At 41.0% G+C, this 22,220-nt stretch overlaps 2 protein-coding genes across 2 annotated transcripts in view; one reads left to right on the forward strand and one right to left on the reverse strand.

Moving 5' to 3' along the window:
- LOC143747551 (exostosin-1c) overlaps positions 1 to 6,668 on the forward strand; it is an 8,746-nt gene extending 2,078 nt beyond the window's left edge. The window contains exons 3-9 of the mRNA XM_077240374.1: positions 571 to 703; positions 1,781 to 1,899; positions 2,440 to 2,535; positions 2,688 to 2,774; positions 3,380 to 3,540; positions 4,406 to 4,577; positions 6,175 to 6,668. Of these exons, the coding sequence (XP_077096489.1) occupies positions 571 to 703; positions 1,781 to 1,899; positions 2,440 to 2,535; positions 2,688 to 2,774; positions 3,380 to 3,540; positions 4,406 to 4,577; positions 6,175 to 6,360 (954 nt within the window). The 3' untranslated portion in view covers positions 6,361 to 6,668. The remainder of the gene's footprint in view (positions 1 to 570; positions 704 to 1,780; positions 1,900 to 2,439; positions 2,536 to 2,687; positions 2,775 to 3,379; positions 3,541 to 4,405; positions 4,578 to 6,174) is intronic.
- An 8,007-nt stretch (positions 6,669 to 14,675) lies between these two features.
- The window catches only part of LOC143747549 (uncharacterized), a 177,955-nt gene continuing 170,410 nt past the window's right edge, over positions 14,676 to 22,220 (reverse strand). The window contains exons 13-15 of the mRNA XM_077240366.1: positions 15,923 to 16,059; positions 15,804 to 15,836; positions 14,676 to 14,949 (exon numbers count right to left, since the gene is read on the reverse strand). Coding sequence (XP_077096481.1) covers positions 14,777 to 14,949; positions 15,804 to 15,836; positions 15,923 to 16,059 — 343 coding nt within the window. The 3' untranslated portion in view covers positions 14,676 to 14,776. The remainder of the gene's footprint in view (positions 14,950 to 15,803; positions 15,837 to 15,922; positions 16,060 to 22,220) is intronic.

Consider the following 22,220-nt stretch of genomic DNA (forward strand, 5'->3'; position numbering starts at 1 on the left):
TTATTTTGTGAAATCATGAAGCTGCAGTTTCACAATACATGCATTAGACTTACTAATAACAGTAAAATGCTGCAAATATTTTTTTCTTACACTTGAAAGGTGATTTCCACCTTTACAAATCTTCTCTTGCACACGCAAATTTTATTTACGCTTGCAATCTTATGTACATTTTCACAAATCTTACCCTGCGCATGCGATTCTTTATGGCTTCATATTACCTTCATAGCTTTTGATTTTATGTAATCGTAATATTGGTAACACTTTACAATAAGAGTTGTTAGTTAACATTAACTAATGATGAACTGTACGTATACACCATTTATTAATATTAGTTAATGTTAATTTTAACATTTACTAATATTTCAGTTCTACATTAGTTAATGCACTGTGAACTAACATGAACTAACAATGAACAGCTGTATTTTTATTATTAACTAACGTTAATGATTAACAAATACTGTAACAAATGTTTTGCTCATGGTTAGTTCATGTTAGTTAATACATTAACTAATGAACTTTATTGTAAAGTGTTATCGTAATATTTAATGCTGCTGTTTTAATGTCTGTCAGATCATAAAGGACCGAGTTTACTCGCACGTCTCCAGAAATAAGTTCATGTGGAATGCCTTACCTGGAGGGCTGCTGGTTCTGCCCGAATACTCCACGCACCTGGCGCACTACCCCTTCTACTACTACAACCTGGGTAAGTGCACTGGAGAGGGTTTTCTAAATATAATAAATATTATTGAAAATACTGTTATTTAAAAAGTTCACGTTTAATGCAATGTGTTACTTGTCGCTTCTTTTCAATTATTTGTGAAATTTACTAGCAACTTCAATAACACTTCATTTCAACAGTCCACATTAGACATTCTACTAGCTTAGTTACTTTGCAACTAGCAGTCATTGGAGCATCTAGTATGCATATAGTATGAGACGGCTAAATACAGTGCTTAGCATAAGTGAACACACCCATGCTAAAGTTGACTAAAAAGAGGAATAAAAAATCATCTTTTGGAAATTGATCTTAATGCCTTAATTTAAAAAATGAGGAAAAATCCAAGCTTTAGGGACACCAATTTTCTTTGTGAATGAATAATGTATCGTAAATAAATAAATGTTCTTCCTTAAAATACAGGGTGCATAAGTCAGGAAACCCTATGTTAAATTCCCATAGAGACGGCAGATTTTTATATTTAAAGGCCAGTTATTTCATGGATCCAGGATAATATGCATCCTGATAAAGTTCCCTTGGCCTTTGGAATTAAAAAAGCCCAACATCATCACATTCCCTTCACCACACCTAGAAAATGACATGGGGCAGAAAATTGGTGTCCTTAAAGGTTGGATTTCACCTCATTTTTTAAATTAAGGCATTCAGATCAATTTCCAAAAGATGTTTTTTTTATTCCTCTTTTCAGTCAACTTTAGCATGGGTGTGTTCACTTATGCTATCCACTGTAAGTATGGTCTATATGGTATGAAGGTTATCCGGGCACACATTGTCATTATCATGTGACCTACCGTCGCTTCACTGCCATTCACAAATCCTCTCCCGTGGCCTTATGGGATATTAAAGTGTCCATCATATGCACACTTCAGAATCTCACTGGAAATTGCAGGTCACCCGGGTATTTTCATGAGTACTGTGAATTAAGACATACTACTTTTGTCACATGCTGTTTTTCGCCTACTATATAGTAAGAAAGTATGCAATTTGGGACGCACCCGAAGTGTCCTAAAGTTAAGTGCGCTCCCTCTCGGTACTCTGTTGATGTAGGGATCAGCCCAGGTCAGGAGTTCACCGCTGTGATTCATGCCACCTCACCTCTGATCTCCCAGTCTCAGCCAATCATGAAGCTCCTTCAGGTCGTCTCCAAATCCAAATATTGCTCACAGGTCAGTATTATTGATCTTCACAAACTTAACCCTCTGGTGCTCTTCGTCGTTTTTGATCGAACAATTAAAAAAATATATATATATATGTATATATATATATAATTTTTTTTTCCTTCATCGGAATGGTACGAAACTTGGTAAAGGTTTTGGCACTTGCTGTGTGAATACAAAAAAAAATAATGGACATGATTGGAACAGGTTAAATGGTCCTGAAAAAAAATGGACACACTTGTGCTCCTTGCGGTCAAAAATGAGCGCATTGGAAATTATTGGTAGACGAATTTCCTCTAGTGGAAGCGTTTGGTACTGCAGCCAAACACAATCTGACTGAAAGCTCATTTTTTGAGATATCAGGCTCAACTTTGTTTCAGCTTGTTTAGATTTTTCATAACAATAAACATAAGATTCTGTAACTTTTTTTTAAGTTCACTTTTTAAAACTCTTTGAATAGGAGATCAAACTTAAGTCTGTTGCTCTACAACGTTCAAGATTTACAACAGTTCTACATGCTGTGATAGTGAGAGTGTGTGTTCTTGTCAGATCATCATCCTGTGGAACAGTGAGAAGTCGCTCCCTCAGCGCAGTAAATGGCCGCCGATGCCAGTGCCGCTTATCGTCACAGATGGCAGAAGGAAAGTGAGTATTGAAGCGAGAGCGCAATCGTGTCTCTCTCTCTCTCTCTCTCTCTCTCTCTCTCTCTCTCTCTCTCTCTCTCTCTCTCTCTCTCTCTCTCTCTCTCTCTCTCTCTCTCTCTCTCTCTCTCTCAGCTCTTTTCTCTGTGTTCACAGACGAGCAGCCGATTCCTTCCACATGCTGCTATTGAGACGGAGGCGGTTTTGAGTCTGGATGAAGACACGGTGCTGTTGACAAGCGAGGTGAGATTTTAGTGTGAAATTACTATATATTCCAGTTTAAAACCTTCAGAGTAGGTCTTCTCTTGTATGTAACATAATTCTCAGAATTTTCTTAATTTTAGTAGTTTTTAAGTTAAAAAAAGCCTGTTTTTACTGTGAGTTTACAGTGCTGTTAAAACAAAAATGACTGTAAACAAACAAGATCCCACTGTATTATTAAAGTGCATGTGCACACAACATGAATAGATTCATTTATCTTTTTTGTTGCATGTCACCGTTATTGTGTTTTTTATGTCTCTGCATCATTAAGTGCATTTTGAAATTAACATGCAATTAAGTGTCTGCAAACATTACATTTATTTCGTACTTGGGAATATTTTTTTAAAGTCTATTATTTCCGTAATAAGCACTTATTTTGAAAGTGTGTTATAAGAAAAAAATTAAGAAAAACATTTTTGTGTTGCAAGGTGATGTCAAATCTTTTAAATCTATTACAATTATAGAATGTTAACAGTGTTAAACAGTTACATTTCTTACAGTTGCACAGTTAAAGACAACTTTATAATGTGAATTCAGATTACACTGGTTTAAAGGCATGTTTTTCCTCTCTAATCTGACTCTACCAGATCAATTTTGCTTTCCATGTGTGGCGGAGTTTTCCGGAGAGGATTGTTGGATACCCTCCCAGGAGCCATTTCTGGGACCCTGTAAAGAAAGCCTGGGGCTACACCTCTAAATGGACCAACGAGTACTCCATCGTCCTCACCGGAGCCGCGTTTTATCACAGGTAACGACACCGCTGACACATCCTAGCTGTGGGCCTATCACAGAACCGGAGCAATGCAGCGCCAGGCGCAACGCAAGTGTGTTTTGCTAGTTTCAGCCCGACACAGTTTTCATTTTCAAGTTCTGCATAAATAGCAAATGCATTTGCGCATGTTTGCTATTTTGAGGAACTGAAATAGACTGAGCCAATGACCAATTAAACCCTGGTCTAAAGTCAATGGCGCAGCATTTTCTTTTGTTATTCAAAGAGATTAGTAATATGCGCCTTTAATACACGTACACATTTGGCTTATTACACACACAGGGACGCGCAGCAGCACACAAACCAGCCAAATATTAAAAATAAAAGAATTACAATCTAAATATTATTATTGTACATAAAGATATGGTGGAATCCGGCTTGTCCCGTAGATGGTCTGCTTGCGCTTTAACCTCTCACACACACACACACACACACACACACACACAGCTTTAACCTTGCGCACGAGCAGATCCATTTCCTCGCTAGAGAAGTGTTCAGTTTTTCCACTATCAAATTCCGTCATGTAAATAGCGAATCCGCCATGAAGCGAACGCAACTGTCATTTAAAGGGAATGTGAGATGAGTTTGTTTATTGCTCGTTATGCCCAAAACGCACCTATTACTCATTTAGAGAATAGGGACGACCCTTTTAGACCATGCACCGGGAGCGCCGACCATTTTTCCCGTCGTGGATTCAGACACGCACTAAGTACACTTGAGCTGTGCGCTTTAGACCTGTGTTTAGATCCTTAAAATAGGGCCCTGAAGTCTCTCCCGCTTCATCAGCTTCTGTAACGTGATAAACGGAGACTCTCGATCAAGTGCTGATGCTTCTGTCTCACAGGTACTACCATCACCTGTTCTCTCACTACCTGCCCTCCTCTCTGCGTGCGCTGGTGGATCGCACCGCTAACTGTGAGGATATCCTGATGAATTTCCTGGTCTCCTCTGTGACACACATGCCACCGATTAAAGTGGCGCAGAGAAAGCAGTACAAAGAGATGCCGACCCTGCAGGTGAGGCCAGAGCCAACATGTGTTCTACTCAAGTTTACAGAACATGCAAGATGTTCATAATTTTGACAAAGAGGAATCAAAAAAATTGCATGTTATTTTTTAAGTTGTATAACGGAATTAACACAAATCAACCAGTTTAAAAGTTTACATACACTTGAATCTTAAAGAAACCATATTATACTAGTTGTTTTCAGGCTCTACTAGAACAGGTTTTCCTTCTTGAATGTTGATTATTTTCCTCATATTCCCCCATTGTTGCAGCTCCTCTCTTCCTAGTCTGTCAGTAAAGCTCTGTTTAGTTCGCTACTATAGTAAGATGCATCGTTGAAGAAATCAACTAGCTATTCACGACTGTTTCCCGAAACTGTATTGTCGCAAGTTGGTCGTTCAACCGTGTTGTTTAATGATGTAACACAGGTGTTGGAGTAATAACTTCTTTTAATGAATCTGTTTGAGATCGAATTAATGATAGATGTTTTGCTATAAATTCCGAACATGGAATATTTCTTGTTTTTCTCAGTTATTTTGCTTTATTTCCAGATTCAATCATAGTCTCGTTCTTACGCACTAGAGCACACACACACATGCGCACTCTTCAAAAACGACGCTTAAAATCTCTTGACAAACTAAAAAACATAAATGACATTTGTATTTATTCTAAATAAAAGATATAGATTGTACTGAATGTCAGCTTGCTTATTTTGCTCAAGATCAGGATTTATTAAGTCCACATGTCATGCAAAGAACAAACTCTGCTTCTAACCACAGCTCGAGATCTGTAGTTACAAACACACAACTTTGCGATACTGTTTGCAAATGCTTGTTTCGGGAAACACAGACTCGTCGAACTGCTGATATCGACAGAACTTGAAACCATAGTTGGCTAACGATGCTTTTGGGAAACGCATCCCAGTTTAGCTCCTTCTGAAAAGCACACTGTGCTCTGATTGGTCGGCTGGATCAGTGTGTTGTGATTGGTCGAGCGTTTCTTGTGTGTTTGGGAAATGTCCCGCCCCTTACCATAACCGCCAGTTTAACACACTACTAACTAACTCAACCAGGCCCCGCCCCTTTATTCTGCATATGATTTATTTAAATGAGGAATATTGTGACGTGTTCGTTCCCGGAAGAAACTCAAGACTACAATGGAGGCGTTTCAGGAAGATCAGAAACACTGACACTGATATAGAGAATAACTCCTGCTGGTGGGACTGTGTGTCATTACCCGGATGATCCACGACAATCAAGTAAAAATCATCCAGGTCAAACACATTCTTTGGTTTTGTCTTCTGGGAAACATAAATAGTTTCTGAAGGACAGCCCTAAAAATTTTAAATGTACACATCATCATCCTTTTCAAAAGTTTACACCCCCTGGCTCTTCGGCTACGTCTACATTAATCCGGATACTTTTGCAAAATGGCGTATTCGTTTCAATTCAACGCTCTACACACTATAGCGTTTTTATCCACACTTAAAACATCAAAAACCGAGGAAAAAAACGAGAAAAAGATGCGTTTTCACATGTATCGGGATTAGTATAGACTTGGCCTAAAAGTGATGTGTTTTTAACATCTTATTTTCTGTCTCCTTCAAAGGGCACTAAGATGGTGCCGTGGGCGAACCCAGAGCACTTTACCCAGAGGCAGGAGTGTGTCAACACCTTCGCAAGCTGGTTTGGTTACATGCCTCTAATGCACTCTCAGTTTCGCCTGGACCCTGTGCTCTTTAAGGACCACGTGTCTGTCCTGCGCAAGAGGTACAAAGACCTGGAGCGCGTCTGAGCCGAGCTGAACGCAGTGGAGACGGTCACAGAATGATACTGATTTATCTCTACCCCTACGCTACTGGCTGCGAGCCTGTGATGGCCAGTCGGTGGACAAGAGAGGGGTTTTTGCCTCTTATGACCAGTTCTCAACATATGACTGACAGCTTCATGGATGAGAAAACATTACAGATCTGTCAATCATTCCAGCTGTTGTTTCATGGGAGGTTTGTAGCGTTAAGGTGCTGTGAACTAACACAGGGCAGCGAGTCGCCAAACAACTGAAGTGGTAATTAAATGACCAATAAAATAATTCCGAAATGCAAACTGTGTGTGGATGGATTTGTAAAAAGTATCTTTTATTTTGATGTTTTCTAAAAAAAAGTACTATCCAACATGGGTCGTTAACAAATAACATGGGCATTTCTCTTTTCAACATCAAGAAATTAGGTAAGAAGTAATATTTTTTGTGACAAACTTATTTATTTTTTAGACAGTTTAAAGTTGAATTAGGTTATTAGAATAAATAATGTATTAAAGTACATATATGGGAAAGTGTATCAGATGCACAAGCAAATCACGATTCTTATGAATTGTTCAAAAAGATTCTTTAACTCTGGAGTTACGGGTTTGAATCACTGATATCTGACTGAATAAACATTACTTACCGATTTGAAAGCTGGAATTACTTTCAATGGTGTCCATCTCTAAAATGAAGCTTTGTTCACTTGAAGTTAAATGTAAATCAGTGTAATTACTGACTGGATGTTCATATGGAATGGCAAATTTTTTCTGTAACTATATTCATGTAGTGTGAAAATTAAAACGCGTCTACTGCTGTTCAAGGTTTAGGGTCAGAAAGGTTATTAATTTCTCTTCTGCTCACCAAAGTTGCATTGATTTGATCAAAAATACTGTAAAAACGGTAATATTGTTATCGTCATTTAAAATAGCTGTTTTCTATGTGAATATATAGTAAAATGTATTTTATTCCTGTGATCAAAGCTATATTTTTTAACATCATTACTCCAGTCTTCAGTGTCACATGATCCTTCAGAAATCATTCTCATATGATGATCTGATTCTCAAGAAACATTTCTGATTATTATCAATGCTGAAAACAGTTGAACAGTAGAAATCATGATACATTTTTTTCAGTATTCTGTTCAAAATAAGAGCACTTATTTGAAATAGAAATCTTTTGTAACATTATTAATGTCTTAACTGTGATTTTTTCATCAACTGAACTTATGGACCCCAAACTTTTGAACGGTATTGCAAGAGTGTGAAACATCACTGAAAACACCATATAAGCACTATTATTCAGTCTTGCAAACATCCTCATCATCATGGCTTTGACATTACGTACTCAAACTGATGCTATTTCAGTGATTTGATAAAGCTGTTATTAATCCGAGCATTGGGATTTATCACTGTAAATGAAGCAGGAGTTGCTGAGTCTGATCTCATCTGTCCAGTGAACGAAAGACAGTCTTGACTGAAGATGTTCAGGTGTTTAATAGGAAGTGTACAGTGGTCATTTCCTCATGGTGAGCATGGCGTTGACGTCCCACAGGAGGTTCCTCATCTGGTCCATTAGCACCTTCATCTCCTGGTTCTTCTGCCGCACGTTCTGTTGAATTCTTTTTACAATAATTTAAATCCTAGAGTTCATGGATTTAATCCACAGCTGGTTCACCCATGATTAGAGATGGTAATGATAGTCTATGATATTCTCCATCCTCACAGCTTCCGTCTCCTGGCGCTCAGTAGTTGTCCGTTAACATTTAATCATTTAGCAGATGCTCTTATCCAAAGCGACTTACAAGTGAGGAGAGCACTAGAAGCAACTAAACTAACAATAGGATAACAATATGTAAGTGTTATAACCCTTCCCAGTTTAGTCTATAGCAGTATAAGTTTTTTTAATTTATTTTATTAAATTTTTTTTTTTTGTAATATAGATACAGAATAGAATAGAAGAGAAAGGGTTAGAATTAATGGATCACGTGTTGCTAAAAGCGATGCGTCTTCAGCTGTTTCTTGAAATTGGCTATGGACTCAGGTCATTCCTCCTGCAGGGAACAGTGGCAGGTAAAGGTCCATGAAAGTGATTTTGTGCCTCTTTGAGATGATACACCACGAGACGATGTTCACTTGCAGAGCGCAGGTTTCTGGATGGCACGTAAGTCTGGAGTAATGAGTTTAGGTAAAATGGGGCAGAGCCAGTGGTGGTTCTGTAGGCAAACGTCAGTGGCTTGAATGTGATGCGAGGAGCAACTGGCAACCAGTGCAGTTTCGTGAGGAGAGGAGTGACGTGCGCTCTCTTCGGCATGTTAAAGACTCTAGTTTCAGCATTCTGGATCAGTTGAAGAGGTTTGACTGTGCAAGCTGGAAGTCCTACCAGGAGAGCATTACAATAGTCCAGTCTGGAGAGAACAAGTGCTTGGATAAGGTGTTGTGTAGCTCTGATAGGAAGGGCCTGATCCTCCTAATTTTGTATAAGGAAAATCTGCAGAACGGAGAGTTCTAGCAATGTGGTCTGTGAAGTTGAACTATGAACTGATCATCAATCACAACTCTGAGGTTCCTGGCTGACCTTGATGGAGTTATGGATGATGAGCCTACAGCTGAATGGAGAAGTTGTGATGAAGTGTTGGGTTGGACGAGACCATAAGGAGTTCTGTCTTCAGAAGGTTTAGTTGAAGATGATGGTCCTTCATCCAGCAAGAAATATCTGTCCGGCTGAGATGTGAGCATCCAACCATCAGATCATGCGGCTGGAATGAAAGGTAGAGTTGTGTGTCGTCAGTGTAGCAGTGATAGGAAGAGAAGCGGACCCAGCACTGAGCCCTGAGGCACTCCAGTAGCTAGATGATAACAGTGATGGGAAAAAACATGTTTCTGAATGGCAGATCCTAGTGATGTCATGTAGATGGAGAAGAGAGAAGAGCTGAGGATCTGGAAGCTGCTCTTGAGACTCAGAGCTTCAATAACCGATAGCAGGGCCGTCTCAGTTGAGTGTCCGCTTTTGAAACCAGACTGGTTGTTGTCCAGGAGGTTGTTCCGTGTTATTATTACTATGCATAGCTTTACAGAACGCGCTATTAGTCTATAAAATACAGTCTATAAAAGCCCTTCTAGGGTTAAGTGTCTTTATATAAAGTCTTTATTTAATTTTGATAGTTAATTTATGTTTTTCCTAAGACTACATGAATGAATGAATGAATTTTATATAGCGCTTTCATGTGTGCTACTGTACACCCAAAACACTTTACAATCAGATTAGATCATCTCTGGCCATTCACTGCCATTATAAAGCTTGGAAGAGCCAGGACATTTTTTAATATAACTGTAACACTCAACAGCTGCCACTTCAGATTGTTATTTTCCCTCACAACTACATTTCCCATACTCACTGCCCAGACTCATCATCACTGATCACATTCATCTGTTTATCATTACCTTCTTTAGCTCAACCAATATAAGCCTGGTTTTATCATTCAATCACTGTGTAGTTTTGTATGTTATTGCACTGCATCTCTGAGCATTTCTTGGTTCCCTGTATTTTGGTTTCTTGGACTCTCTGCCTCCCTCTGGATTACGTGTGTGTGTGTGTGTGTGTGTGTGTATGTTTGTGTGTTTGTGTGTTGTGTGTTGTGTGTGTGTGTGTGCGTGTGTGTGTGTGTGTCTGTGTGGTGGTGGGGGGGGCATAACTTCTGCCCCCTTTCCTCCAGGCCAGCCCGCACCACACCCTCTGCCCCCTGGTTATCTGATATTCTCCTCGAACATCAGACTAAACTCAGGTGTGCAGAGAGGAAGTGGCACAAATCGAAAGATCCGACAGACCTGGGTCTTTATCATTCCCTCCTCTTTTCCTTCTCTGCTAATATCTCTACTGCTAAAATGGCTTACTATCACAACAAAATTATCAATTCTTCTGACTCTCGCATGCTTTTCAAAACCTTCTCCTCTCTTCTCAACCCTCCTCCTCCTTCATCAACCCTAACAGCTGACGATTTTGCCACATTCTTCATAGATAAAACAACCACCATCAGCGGCCAATTTATCAATCCACAAACTGACACACACATTTTACCAGCAAACGCACACATTCTACCCTCCTTCTCTCTACTTTCAGAGGCGGAAGTCTCTAGACTCCTCCTTTCCAATCGCCCTACCACCTGTCCGCTTGATCCTATCCCCACTAATCTACTTCAAGCCATTACTTCCTCAGTTGTACCCACACTCACGCACATCATAAACACCTCTCTTCACACTGGTACCTTTCCCACAGCTTTTAAGCAGGCTCGAGTAACCCCACTGCTTAAAGGGACACTTCACCCATTTGCATTAAGCTTTGTATCTTTAGAAACCCAGTCATATTTTTGAATGGTCATTATGTATTCCCTTATTTTCCCCTGAGATGGGAGAAATAAGGATTTAAGTGTTCCACTTCCTGCTTTTTATGATGTAAAAATCGTCATTTTGCGTCATAAAAAGCAGGAAGTCACATTTCTTTGTATAAGGGTTAAGACTACAAACAGTAGCTCGTCATTTATTCAGGGGGAGGGACCCACTCACGCTACAGACCTATTACAGATCAGTGGGTGGGACTTCACTTGCCAAAACTAATAGCAATATCCACCATCTTGTTTGAAGCTAAGCTATCAAGCGCTGTGGAGCCAGATGGGAAGTTACGATAATGATGGAAGGAAATAAACATGATATGGAAGATGATTTTGACAGTCTTCTGCTCAAATCCGATGTTCGTGGCTATCATTACAAGCCGCAATATAGCGAAGTGTCGGATTGCCGACACGAGCGGGTAGAACGACAGGAACAGTCCGCCTCAACTCGAGCCAGTGCGGGCTCCTCGTCCGTGACAGGCAGGTCTTCTGCATCGGCTGCAGAAGCTGCAGCAGCCACGCTCTGTTCCTCCATCAGCCAAATCAGAAGACCTGCCTGTCGCGGACGAGGAGCCCGGACTGGCTCGAGTTGAGGCCGACTGGTCGTGTCGTTCTACCTGCTCGTGTATTACAAAATGCATTACAATGTTCGGACTGAATATTCAACATAAATAGAAACGAGTAGTAATTCAATAATGATTTCGGCAACAAACTAGATTTTTTTTCTGTGAAATGAATTTCAAACTCTGGCGGCACCCAGCCTTGTAGACGGTAGAGTGCTTTCTCTGAATCTGATAGGCGGATACCTCCTCAGCGTTGTTCTGGATTAGTGGGAGTGGCTTGCGGAGCTGTGCAATGTGGTGCATTGTGGGAGTTGTGGTTTTCAGTACAAATGCGCCCTAAAGTTACTTTCTGTCTTTACTCGGTCAAGAAGGTACCAAATTCGAAAATTGTATTATATTTTGACTACATATATGACCTACTTTCAATAAAGATGAATGTTCCCACGGGTGAAATACTCCTTTAAGAAACCCAATCTAAATCCAGCACATCTAACAAGTTACAGACCGGTATCTCTTCTTCCATTTGTCACGAAAACACTTGAACGAGTTGTTTTCAACCAGATCTCCTCCTCCTCCAGAACAACCTCTTGGACAGCAATAAGTCTGATTTCAAAAGTGGACACTCAGCTGAGACTGCCCTGCTCTCAGTAATTGAAGCTCTGAGACTGGCTAGAGCAGCTTCCAAATCCTTAGTTCTCATCCTGCTGGATCTGTCTGCTGCTTTTGACACAGTTAACCACCAGATCCTCCTGTCAATCCTAAAGATGAAGGGCATCTCGGGAACTGCACTCCAATGGTTCGAGTCTTACCTCTTAGGTAGGTCCTTTAGGGTGTCGTGGAGAGGTGTGGCATCTAAGACCCAACATCTAGCTACTGGGGTGCCTCCGGGCTCAATGCTTGGACCACTCCTCTTCTCCATCTACATGACATCACTAGGATCTATGATTCAGAAACATGGCTTTTCCTATCATTGCTACGCTGATGACACGCAACTCTACCTCTCATTCCAGCCTGACGATCCGACGGTCGCTGCTTGTATCTCAGCCTGCCTGACAGACATTTCTGGCTGGATGAAGGACCGCCACCTTCAACTAAACCTTGCGAAGACAGAGCTACTTGTGGTCCCGGCCAACCCAACACTTCATCACAACTTCTCCATTCAGCTCCATTCCATAACTCCATCAAGGTCAGCTAGGAACCTTGGGGTTGTAATTGATGATCAGTTGAAATTCACAGACCACATTGCTAGAACTGCCCGGTCCTGCAGATTTGCCTTGCACAACATTAGGAGAATCAGGCCCTTCCTAACAGAGCATGCAACACAACTCCTTGTCCAAGCACTTGTTCTATCCAGACTGGACTATTGTAATGCTCTCCTGGCTGGTCTTGCTCTGTCAAACCTCTACAATTGATCCAGAATGCTGCAGCCAGAGTGGTTTTCAATGAGCCAAAGAGAGCACACGTCACTCCTCTCCTCACAAAATTGCACTGGTTGCCAGTTGCTGCTCGCATTAAATTCAAGGCACTGACGTTTGCCTACAGAAAAAACACTGGCACTGCTCCCTCTTACCTAAACTCATTACTTCAGACTTATGTGCCATCCAGAAACTTGCGCTCTGCTAGCAAATGTCGTCTTGTGGTACCATCTCAAAGAGGCACAAAATCTCTTTCTCGGGCCTTTCCCATGACTGTTCCCTGTTGGTGGAATGATCTGCCTAACTCAACCACAGCTTCTGAGTCAGTAGCCACTTTGAGGAAACTGCTGAAGACGTATCTTTTTCGGCAGCACTTGATTCAGTAATACTAACACTTTCTCTCCTCTTCTATTCTACTATTTAAAAAAAACAAAAAACTGCACTAAATTAAACTGAGAGGGGTCATAGCACTTACGTATTGTTGTCCTACTGTTAGTTTAAAGCTGCCGTCGGCAAATTTTTTTTGATCATATTCATTGAAATCGACACTATAATCCCACAGAACAACAAGTGGTTTTAGAAAAAAAACCGAGCTTCTAACTCCACCTGGAGCGTGTTATTTGTTTTGCAAGAACCCACCGCTCCCGGATCATCGGGTCCAATCAGCGCAGGGGGGTGTGAGATCTGACTGTCAATCACAGGTCGTGCACACGCCCCCCTGCGCGCATGTTACAATCACATGCACACGCCTGAAGTTAGCGCAGTAATGAAGAGTGATGGCGGAAAAGATTCCAATTCCTCGGTTAACCTCGAGAGCTAGGAGGTCAAAAACAACACAGGAAAAGAGAACACCTGCTGAAAAGAAAGAAGTAAAGAAAGAAAGCGACCGTGCCCGTAATAAAACCAGGATCAATATCGGATCGGCATTTGAAAGGATTACGTGATTTAATTGGGTTCAAGCTGGATGCAGAGCTTGCAACATTTCTTCTTGACAGGTAATTGTGCTTTATCAACCAGTTACTTTATTTCTTAGTGTTATGTTAGTAATCTGAGTATGTGTTGCCCAAATGTGTTGGTATGGATAGCTAACGTTAGCACTTGTTGGGCAGGTTCGTTAGCTTTGTTTGCACTGAAATCCGTGTGAACGTAACGTTAGGTGGATAAACATGTCCAGATGAAGGGATAAAGTTCGGCTTTTTGGAAGAATCAATGCTACTCTATCTTTCTTACGAGAGTAAGAACAGTAGTAAAGCTACTGTCATTGTGCTATCTGACTAGCTCTGTTATATAAGCAATAGAACAATGTACAATGACCATGTCTGCCGCATATACCATACAACAATAATAGCGTTTCAGACAGACAATAGTGTTTATTTACGTTTAATTGGTGGGTAATCCATTTCGTAACAATCTACCATCTGAAGCAGCTAGATCATACTAAAATTATGTCAGTTTGCATGCTTACTGACTTATGATGGATGCTGATGAGACGGGCGCGTTCAGAGAAAATCTGGTGCACACGCACTGACCAACACGAACTCGGTGGGAGGGTATTCGTTGATAGTGGGGGAGGGGCATGAGAGTTGTAAACATTCAAAATTTTGCCTAAGTCCACTCAATCTGCCAGGCTTGCCGACTGATGAATAAATGTAAATGTAATGTTTGTTCACACAAAAACAAATGGGTACAACCACCACTCAAAACAAAATAACACAACACCCGCCCCTGTCAGTGATTGGTTGGAACACTGTTTATTTTGTTTTGAGTGGTGGTTGTACCCATTTGTTTTTGTGTGCAGATCTCAGAGCCTACGCTGCCTACAGAGACGCGGTTTTTGGACGGCATGCTTATGGCGCGGGCAGCTAGCGGATCGTTAGGAAAGATTAGACATTTTTGGGCCTGAAATCACTGATACAACCTTTAAGAGAGAGACAATACTTACAGCTCATTATTGTTGCCATTATTTAACAGGCTGTTGCCGATACGGATCTCAGCTCCATTTATCCTCTCTGCAACAGCATCTCCACGATTAGTGATGCTAACCCTGGTTACCTCGTAGACTTCCCCAAGTCAACTCTCCACCAGGGGTCTCTGTCCGCATTAGTCGCACTGCATGACCCCAGATTGAAATTTGAATTCCTGTTGCCATCGACAGCATTTTGAGCAACTGTTTGAGCGTATGTGGAAGACTGGACAGCTGTGGCTCCAAGAGCAAGATTCCCTGTTTAAGATAAAATAACAAACAATAACTTTTCTTTTTTTACTTTCATGTGCTAAAGTATAATCCAAATATAATGAGCAAAATAAGATACAAATATAACGAGCTCTGGAATACTTGAATCTGACTGGTCAGTCGTCTGATATTTACAGATAATGACATCATCAACAGCAACGCTGTATAACACACACTCATCCGGCTTTCTGGAGCCGGCCTTTTATCACACTGTGAACCCGCTCTCTCTCGTTTCATACAAACACAACTGGTGCCAGTTGCGTCTCTGTTATAGTTATTGATTGTATTCAAATATTAATATTGTATTGAAGTATTTCTACTATTAACACTCTGTACTGTTCATCTTGTTGCCCAAATGATTGTTTTTGTACACTGTAATTGATTGTAATTGAAAAGATAATAAACAGGCAAGAATTTAAAACAGTTTAATCTTAAATCAATATGTCCATGTAATTATTAATTTGGTGTACATGACTGTACATTATCCCTTAATTGTTTGTATTGTTTCAACTTGTTCGTTTGTCTTGCTAGGAATATTTTTTCTTCACGAAAGCTTTGTGTTTATTAAAAGTGAGCTAATATATTATTCAACTCAAATTAATATTTTGTGTCCAAAATGATTTATTTGTGTTTAGTAGCCATGTAATAATACGGGGTCCTGATCTGCCTTTCAGGGTTTACTTTGCGATAACAACTGTGTTGATTCACATTATCCCTTATTGGTTATCAAATGTTCAGTAAGAATCTGATATGTAAGAATATATTCAGTAAGAATATTATGTTATATTATGTGTTACTGACAACTTTCAAAGTGATATGATGAAGTAATGAAGAACACTCACTTGGAACACAAGTGTACGTTGGTGTGTACTTTTCTGTTAATAAAATAATAACAGTTATACACACATTAATGAGAACATAAACAAATTCTATCTCAGAGTCTTCTCTCTCTGTCACTCACCTGCAAACACCTCGACCTCACACAGATGGAGAAATCCAATGCGTCCAGGTATAACAATGTTGACATATTGACCCTTAATAGGCTTAAACTCAAATGATTTTGTCTCTCCAGCTGGGATGGACACAACAGTCACAGCCCTGTGAAGACAGAGAGTAATAGAGAAATAGAGAGGGGCGTATCAAAGCGGAGAAAGCTTTACGTCAGTTCTATGTGGAGATGCCGGCGAGTTCTCTGGGCCTGAGCTCATCTCAGATGGTCTATATAGACAGCAACAAGATTCGACAATTGCGGCGACGGAAATTAGGGGACGAGAAAAGAAAACTCTTTGACGCGATCAAACAATACAATGAGCAGGTGCCAGAGGAGGAGATGATAAATGAGCAGATGGTGGAGAGCCGACTCTCTATGGTGGGCCATGCCAGTGGGGAGGACAGTCTAATATGGCCATGGGAGGTTCACAGCACTGGTATGGAACAACTTCTGTGAGTGAGAGGGATTACATTTAGCAAACAGATGTTGACTCCGCTTAATGGGCATGTCTGCTATGTAACTATTGCAGTTACATAGCAGTCATACTCATTTGTATGACTTTATAGGGCGACACCTATTTCAGAAGACATTCCAAAACCGTGTCTCTAAAGGAAAATTACAGAAACTGGAAGGAGGGGTTTTATGATGCCAAAGAACTGTATAAATGTTTTGTGTTTTGTGGAATCGAGCAGGACTGCTGTTTCCAGGCTGGGTTGCTGCGGCTTGTGAAAAGAGTCCTCAGAGAATAAACCTTTTCTCTTTATAACAATTTTGCTTGTTGAAAGTTTTCTTATACCCTTTGATGCTGTTTTTATTAATCTCTGAAATTTGCTATTACAACGTACTACAAAAAAAAAAAAAAAACTGTTTATGCAATTAATTATCTGCCACAGACCCACCCAGTTTTGCATTGACTTTGCATTGTTCCTCCACAATTACTATTCAGACTGTTAAGAGTTTGGTTAAATTGACTGTTTAATGATTCATCTGTATGAAAAACTGTATTATAGAGGTTTGAGACAGCATACCGGGGAAGAGGGGGGCACAAGTTACATTAGGAAATGTTGGAATGGGACATTAAATTAAATGGGACATCTTCTATTAGAAATTCTCTGACATTACCAGAGAATGTCTAATAAGGGGAGAACTGGCACTGTCTGGTTACTTCCGGTTTCTGGACTGGCTGCAGTAACACGTCTCTGTCCATGCGGGGGCGCTCGCGGGCGAGTGCAGAATGAATGGCAGTCTATGGGGTTTCACCCCCAGAAATCCACTTTTCTCGGGATATAATTTTTTGACTAGTAATTTGAATATTGTATTCGAAAGTAGATGCAAAGAAATTACTCAGTGCTGGGTGTTAGAATTTTTTAGAGTCACTTATTTGCTTTAAAAAGTCTTTTAAAATGTCAATGACGTCATACACATCCTATTATTAGCAGAATGCTAGCCTGTTATGGGCAACAACAACTCAACCTGTAAGAAATCGAAAGGACATAAGTACTCGTTCATTCAACTTTCGACCTATAACCCATGTTGAACTTGCAAAACCTACAATCAAATCTGAGATTTCTCAACGGCAATCGGGTGAAAGAGACAAATTTAGCCGTCTAGCTCCATAGACTCCCATTCATTCTGCACTCCGGCGATCGCCCCCAGTGGATCTCTGGTGGAATTACAACCAAAATTCGGTACAACAGGACTTAATAGGGAGTGCCCAGGCTTTCCGTAGGCGGGCTTTGCCATTACTAAACAATGCTTCTTCTTCTTCTTCTTTGGATTTTTACGGCAGCTGGCATCCAATGAGTTGCATTACTGCCACTTTATGGCGGGGAAAAGCCATGTAGATTCGAGCGATGCAGTAAAATGCCAACCAACCAATAGGCAGAAGTTGACCCCTTAAGACACAGCCCCTCATTTGCATAATGAGGCAGAAATGCATACAGAAATGTAAAAACGACAGGCAGAAATAAATAGCATTGAAGAAATAAATAGGGTAAAAAAATAGAAAGGAAGAATAAAACAGACAAAAATATTATAACATGCACATAAATAAATAAGGTAATTATTACAAAGATGAATAAATAAAGAAGCTAATTAAAAGAGATATATACATTTATGTCTCACTGTATAATTTAATTTTTACCTACATGTATTTGTTTATTGTATTTTTTGGGGGGAATTAATTGTATGCTTATTTATTTATTGAGCATTTATTTATTTCTGTATTTATTTTCAAATATGGTAGAGCTGGTCCTCCATATGAGCGATCTCGAAACACTGATTCTTGAAGCTTCGATAACCAAATCTTTTATTTCTAATCAGTGCTTCAGTGCGTTTATAAAACTGCCAAAGTCACGTGATTTCAGTAAACTAGGCTTCGTTACATAACTGTTCCGAAATGTCTGTTTCTCAATTACAAATAGGCCAATGCAAAATTGTGTCTTGCGACCTTGGTAGTTCGGACTTGTCGAGTTCGACTCAGGAGAATAAACTCCGAGGACTGAAGTTCGGTGATTCTATAATGGAACTGCGGAGTTCTTGATAGTGTCACTCAGCTTGCTCTGGCGACTCCGGTTTACCTCTTGATCTATATTATTAACAACAATAAAACGAAATATGTTACAAAACAACACTCTGCCTAATCACAGCTATAGATTAAATTACATTAAAAACATCGCAGTTACTTATTGCACAATGAGTTTCATTATGGTGGCATTCTGTCACTCTATCGAATGGATCAGTTATAGCCTAATACATTAAATTGACAATTGAATAAATTTGTAAATTAATGGAAATGTGCTATAAATAGTACAAATGACTATAATCTTTTTTTTAATAAAAACTTTTCTGACAAAGAAGGCCTTTAGTGAAGAAGCTGTAGTTGTGTTTCTTTTAAAGCCGGCTACGCAATGGAGGTTTCACTGAACTAAACTTTTTTTAGTAATGACAACAAAACAAAAAACATTCAAGAAGAATCAGTCAGGCTATATTGCTTTTTGTGGCTAATAATTAGGATTTTTTTTTAAAGGGCAAAATACACCTAAACAATATTTATTGCTAATTATTCTAAATAGCATTAAATAACGCTGAACATTCAATAATTTTCAGTTTCCAACACTCTAAAATGGTCTTATGTCTGCTTGTAGATTTCATTAATCATCAAACCAAAAAACGTATCAAAGGAATCAGAAAGGGGCAATCAAAGGGCGAAGTTCATTATTTGTGCATCAAAAAACATCAGTAATCCACATACAGCAAACAGAGAGACAGCATTGGTACATTAGTTCAGGGTTTGTGAATGTAAACAAAGCAAAAGGATAATTAAACAAACAAGTTGTTCAGTTCATATAGTTTCCAGGTACAAAATACTATGTGTAAATTAAATTAAAGTTATTCAGTCAAGAGCAGATTTGGGCGGTTTTGCCTTTAGTTGTTTATTACAGTTAACATTTTAATTGATGAAAATGTTTATGGTTTGTTTTAGTTAACTATAATAACACTGTTGTACTGTTTGACCATATTGTCTTCGTATCATGTGCGTAGAATACGCAGGGTAATTAAAGTTAAAATTACCCTTTTAATAAAACGTAAATTCGTGCCACGCACTTTTTCAATGGACAAGTGTGTTCGCATAGAGGTTTTCATGGGGCTATGTGTATGTATAAATCTAGATTAAAAATTAAAAGAGACGACAAGATACAGTTACATGACATGTCCATGACGATCAGTCAGTCACGTGATAGCCATGCTCGTACCCGTGCTTTATCCAACATTCAGCGTCAGAAAACCTTCACTATTAAGTGAAGCAGTGCAAGTTGCCTTGGCATGTGGTATCTACATTGTGTTGCACAATGATGAATAATTTTCTACATATTTAAAAATGATCAAGCTTTGTTGGCTATTTAAATATCAGCTACATTTGTAAACAATATTAGAAACAACATTAGAAAACATGGCATTGGTCTTCACGGTTACACTGGTGATACCCAGACTCAGATCTATATTTATTTACAGCCTGATGAAACATAATAATTCACAAAACGTCTCGGTTATGTATGTAACCCTAGTTCCCTGATAGGGAACGAGACGCTGCGTCAAGCTGTGGGAACGCCCCTGCGTGTGTGCGTCATGAAGCACGTATGGAATCAGTCCAATGGAGAGACGGAACGTCATAGGCGGGTGATGTCATCGACCAGGAAACTATAAAGCACCCCCAAAACACAAGCGCGACAGCTTTTGATAGGCCTGAAGGAAGCGCTAACGGGCATGCTGGGAGTATGGCAGAACGATGCAGCGTCTCATTCCCTATCAGGGAACTAGGGTTACATACGTAACCGAGACGTTCCCTTTCAAGGGAACTCGAGCTGCGTCAAGCTGTGGGAACGCTAATACCCACGTCGCCATAGGAGCAAATGACCGTCATGTGGGAACTAGCGCACAGAGGACGAGAGCACCTGCGCCCCAGGAGTGGAACTTAAGTCCAATTCATAGAACTTAACAAATGTATGCGGTGAGGACCACCCAGCCGCATCACAAACATCACTTAGCGATACTCCTGACAACAATGCTTTAGAAGCAGCCATACTCCTAGTAGAGTGGGCTCGTACAGTCAAAGGTGAAGGCTGACCAGCCGACTCATAAGCAAGTGCGATGGCCTCAACCACCCACTTGCTCATTCTCTGTTTAGATGCGGGACACCCTTTCCTGGGTGGCCCAAAGCACACAAATAACTGTTCTGATTTCCTCCACAGGGCAGCTCTGTGGACGTAAGCGTCAAACGCCCTAACCGGGCAGAGAAGGTTAAGTTTCTCCTGATCTGACGACACAAATGGAGGAGGACAGAAAGCCTGCAGCACTGTAGGTTTAACAACATTAGTAGGGACCTTAGGGACATAACCTGGTCTAGGGTATAGAAAAGCCTTGACCATACCAGGCGAAAACTCCAGGCCGTTAACTGGGTCCTGCCGGTGTTCTGCACACCAAGAAGTGAAAAGTTTCCACTTCAGGGCATATAACTTCCTCGTGGACGGAGCTCTGGAGTGAAGGATGGTCTCAACAACCTCAGTTGAGAGACCAGAATTTATGAGCTGGGCCCACTCAGAGGCCAAGCCCACAGTTTCCACAACTCTGGGCGGGGGTGAAATATCGTACCGCCCTCCTGAGAGAGTAGATCCCTCCTGATCGGAATCTCCAAGGGAGAGCCGTCCAGAAGAGATATTAGGTACGCAAACCATACTCGGGCCGGCCAGAACGGGGCTACTAGAAGTAGGCTGACCCCGTCCCGGCGAACCCTCTCCAGAACTCCTGGTAGCAGAGCAATCGGGGGAAAAGCGTACAGACGTGACCTCGGCCACGGCTGTACCAGAGCGTCCAACCCCAGAGGGGCTGGCTGACTGATGGAGAACCACAGATGACAGTGCGTTGTCTCCTTGGACGCGAATAGGTCCACCTCGGCGCGACCGAAACTCAACCAAAGGAGCTCCACCACCTCGGGGTGGAGTCTCCATTCCCCCGGCCTCGGCCCCTGCCTCGACAGGGAGTCTGCTACCACATTCAAATAACCAGGAAGATACATAGCTCTCAGAGACCGTAACTTCCCCTGGGACCACAGGAGGATCTGACGGGCCAACTTGTAAAGTGGACGCGACCGCAGGCCCCCCTGATGATTTATATATGAGACCACCGACATGTTGTCTGACTGAACTAGCACATGATGACCTTTGAGGTCCGCTAGGAAGTGTTTCAAAGCTTGGAACACCGCCAACATCTCTAGACAATTTATATGCCATGATAGATGATGGTCCTGCCACAGACCTTGGGCTGGACGACCACTCATGACCGCCCCCCACCCTGTGAGGGAAGCATCCGTCGTTAGCGTTACGCGACGACAAAGAGCCCCCAACACAGGCCCTTTGGATAGGAACCAAGTTTCTTTCCACATGACCAGAGCACGAAGGCTGCGCCGCGTGACTTTGACCGTGCGGAGCGGATTTCCCCTCGGGGAGAATCCCTTGGTCCAGAGCCACCACTGTAGTGGTCTCATGTACAACAGGCCGCAAGGTATAACGTTGGACGCTGCTGCCATCAGACCCAACAGTCTCTGAAACTGTTTTACAGTGAGTAGCTGGCCTAGCTTTACTTGTTTCATAGCTGAGAGAATCGAAGCGATGCGGGTCGGAGAAAGTTGCGCCCGCATCGAGACCGAATCCCAAACGACGCCCAGAAAAGTGGTCTTCTGAGAAGGAGATAATACACTTTTCTTTGCTTT

Source organism: Siphateles boraxobius, unplaced genomic scaffold, assembly GCF_051911475.1.
Source record: "Siphateles boraxobius isolate OS27281-9 unplaced genomic scaffold, OSU_SipBor_1 226, whole genome shotgun sequence".
NCBI lineage: Eukaryota > Metazoa > Chordata > Actinopteri > Cypriniformes > Leuciscidae > Siphateles > Siphateles boraxobius.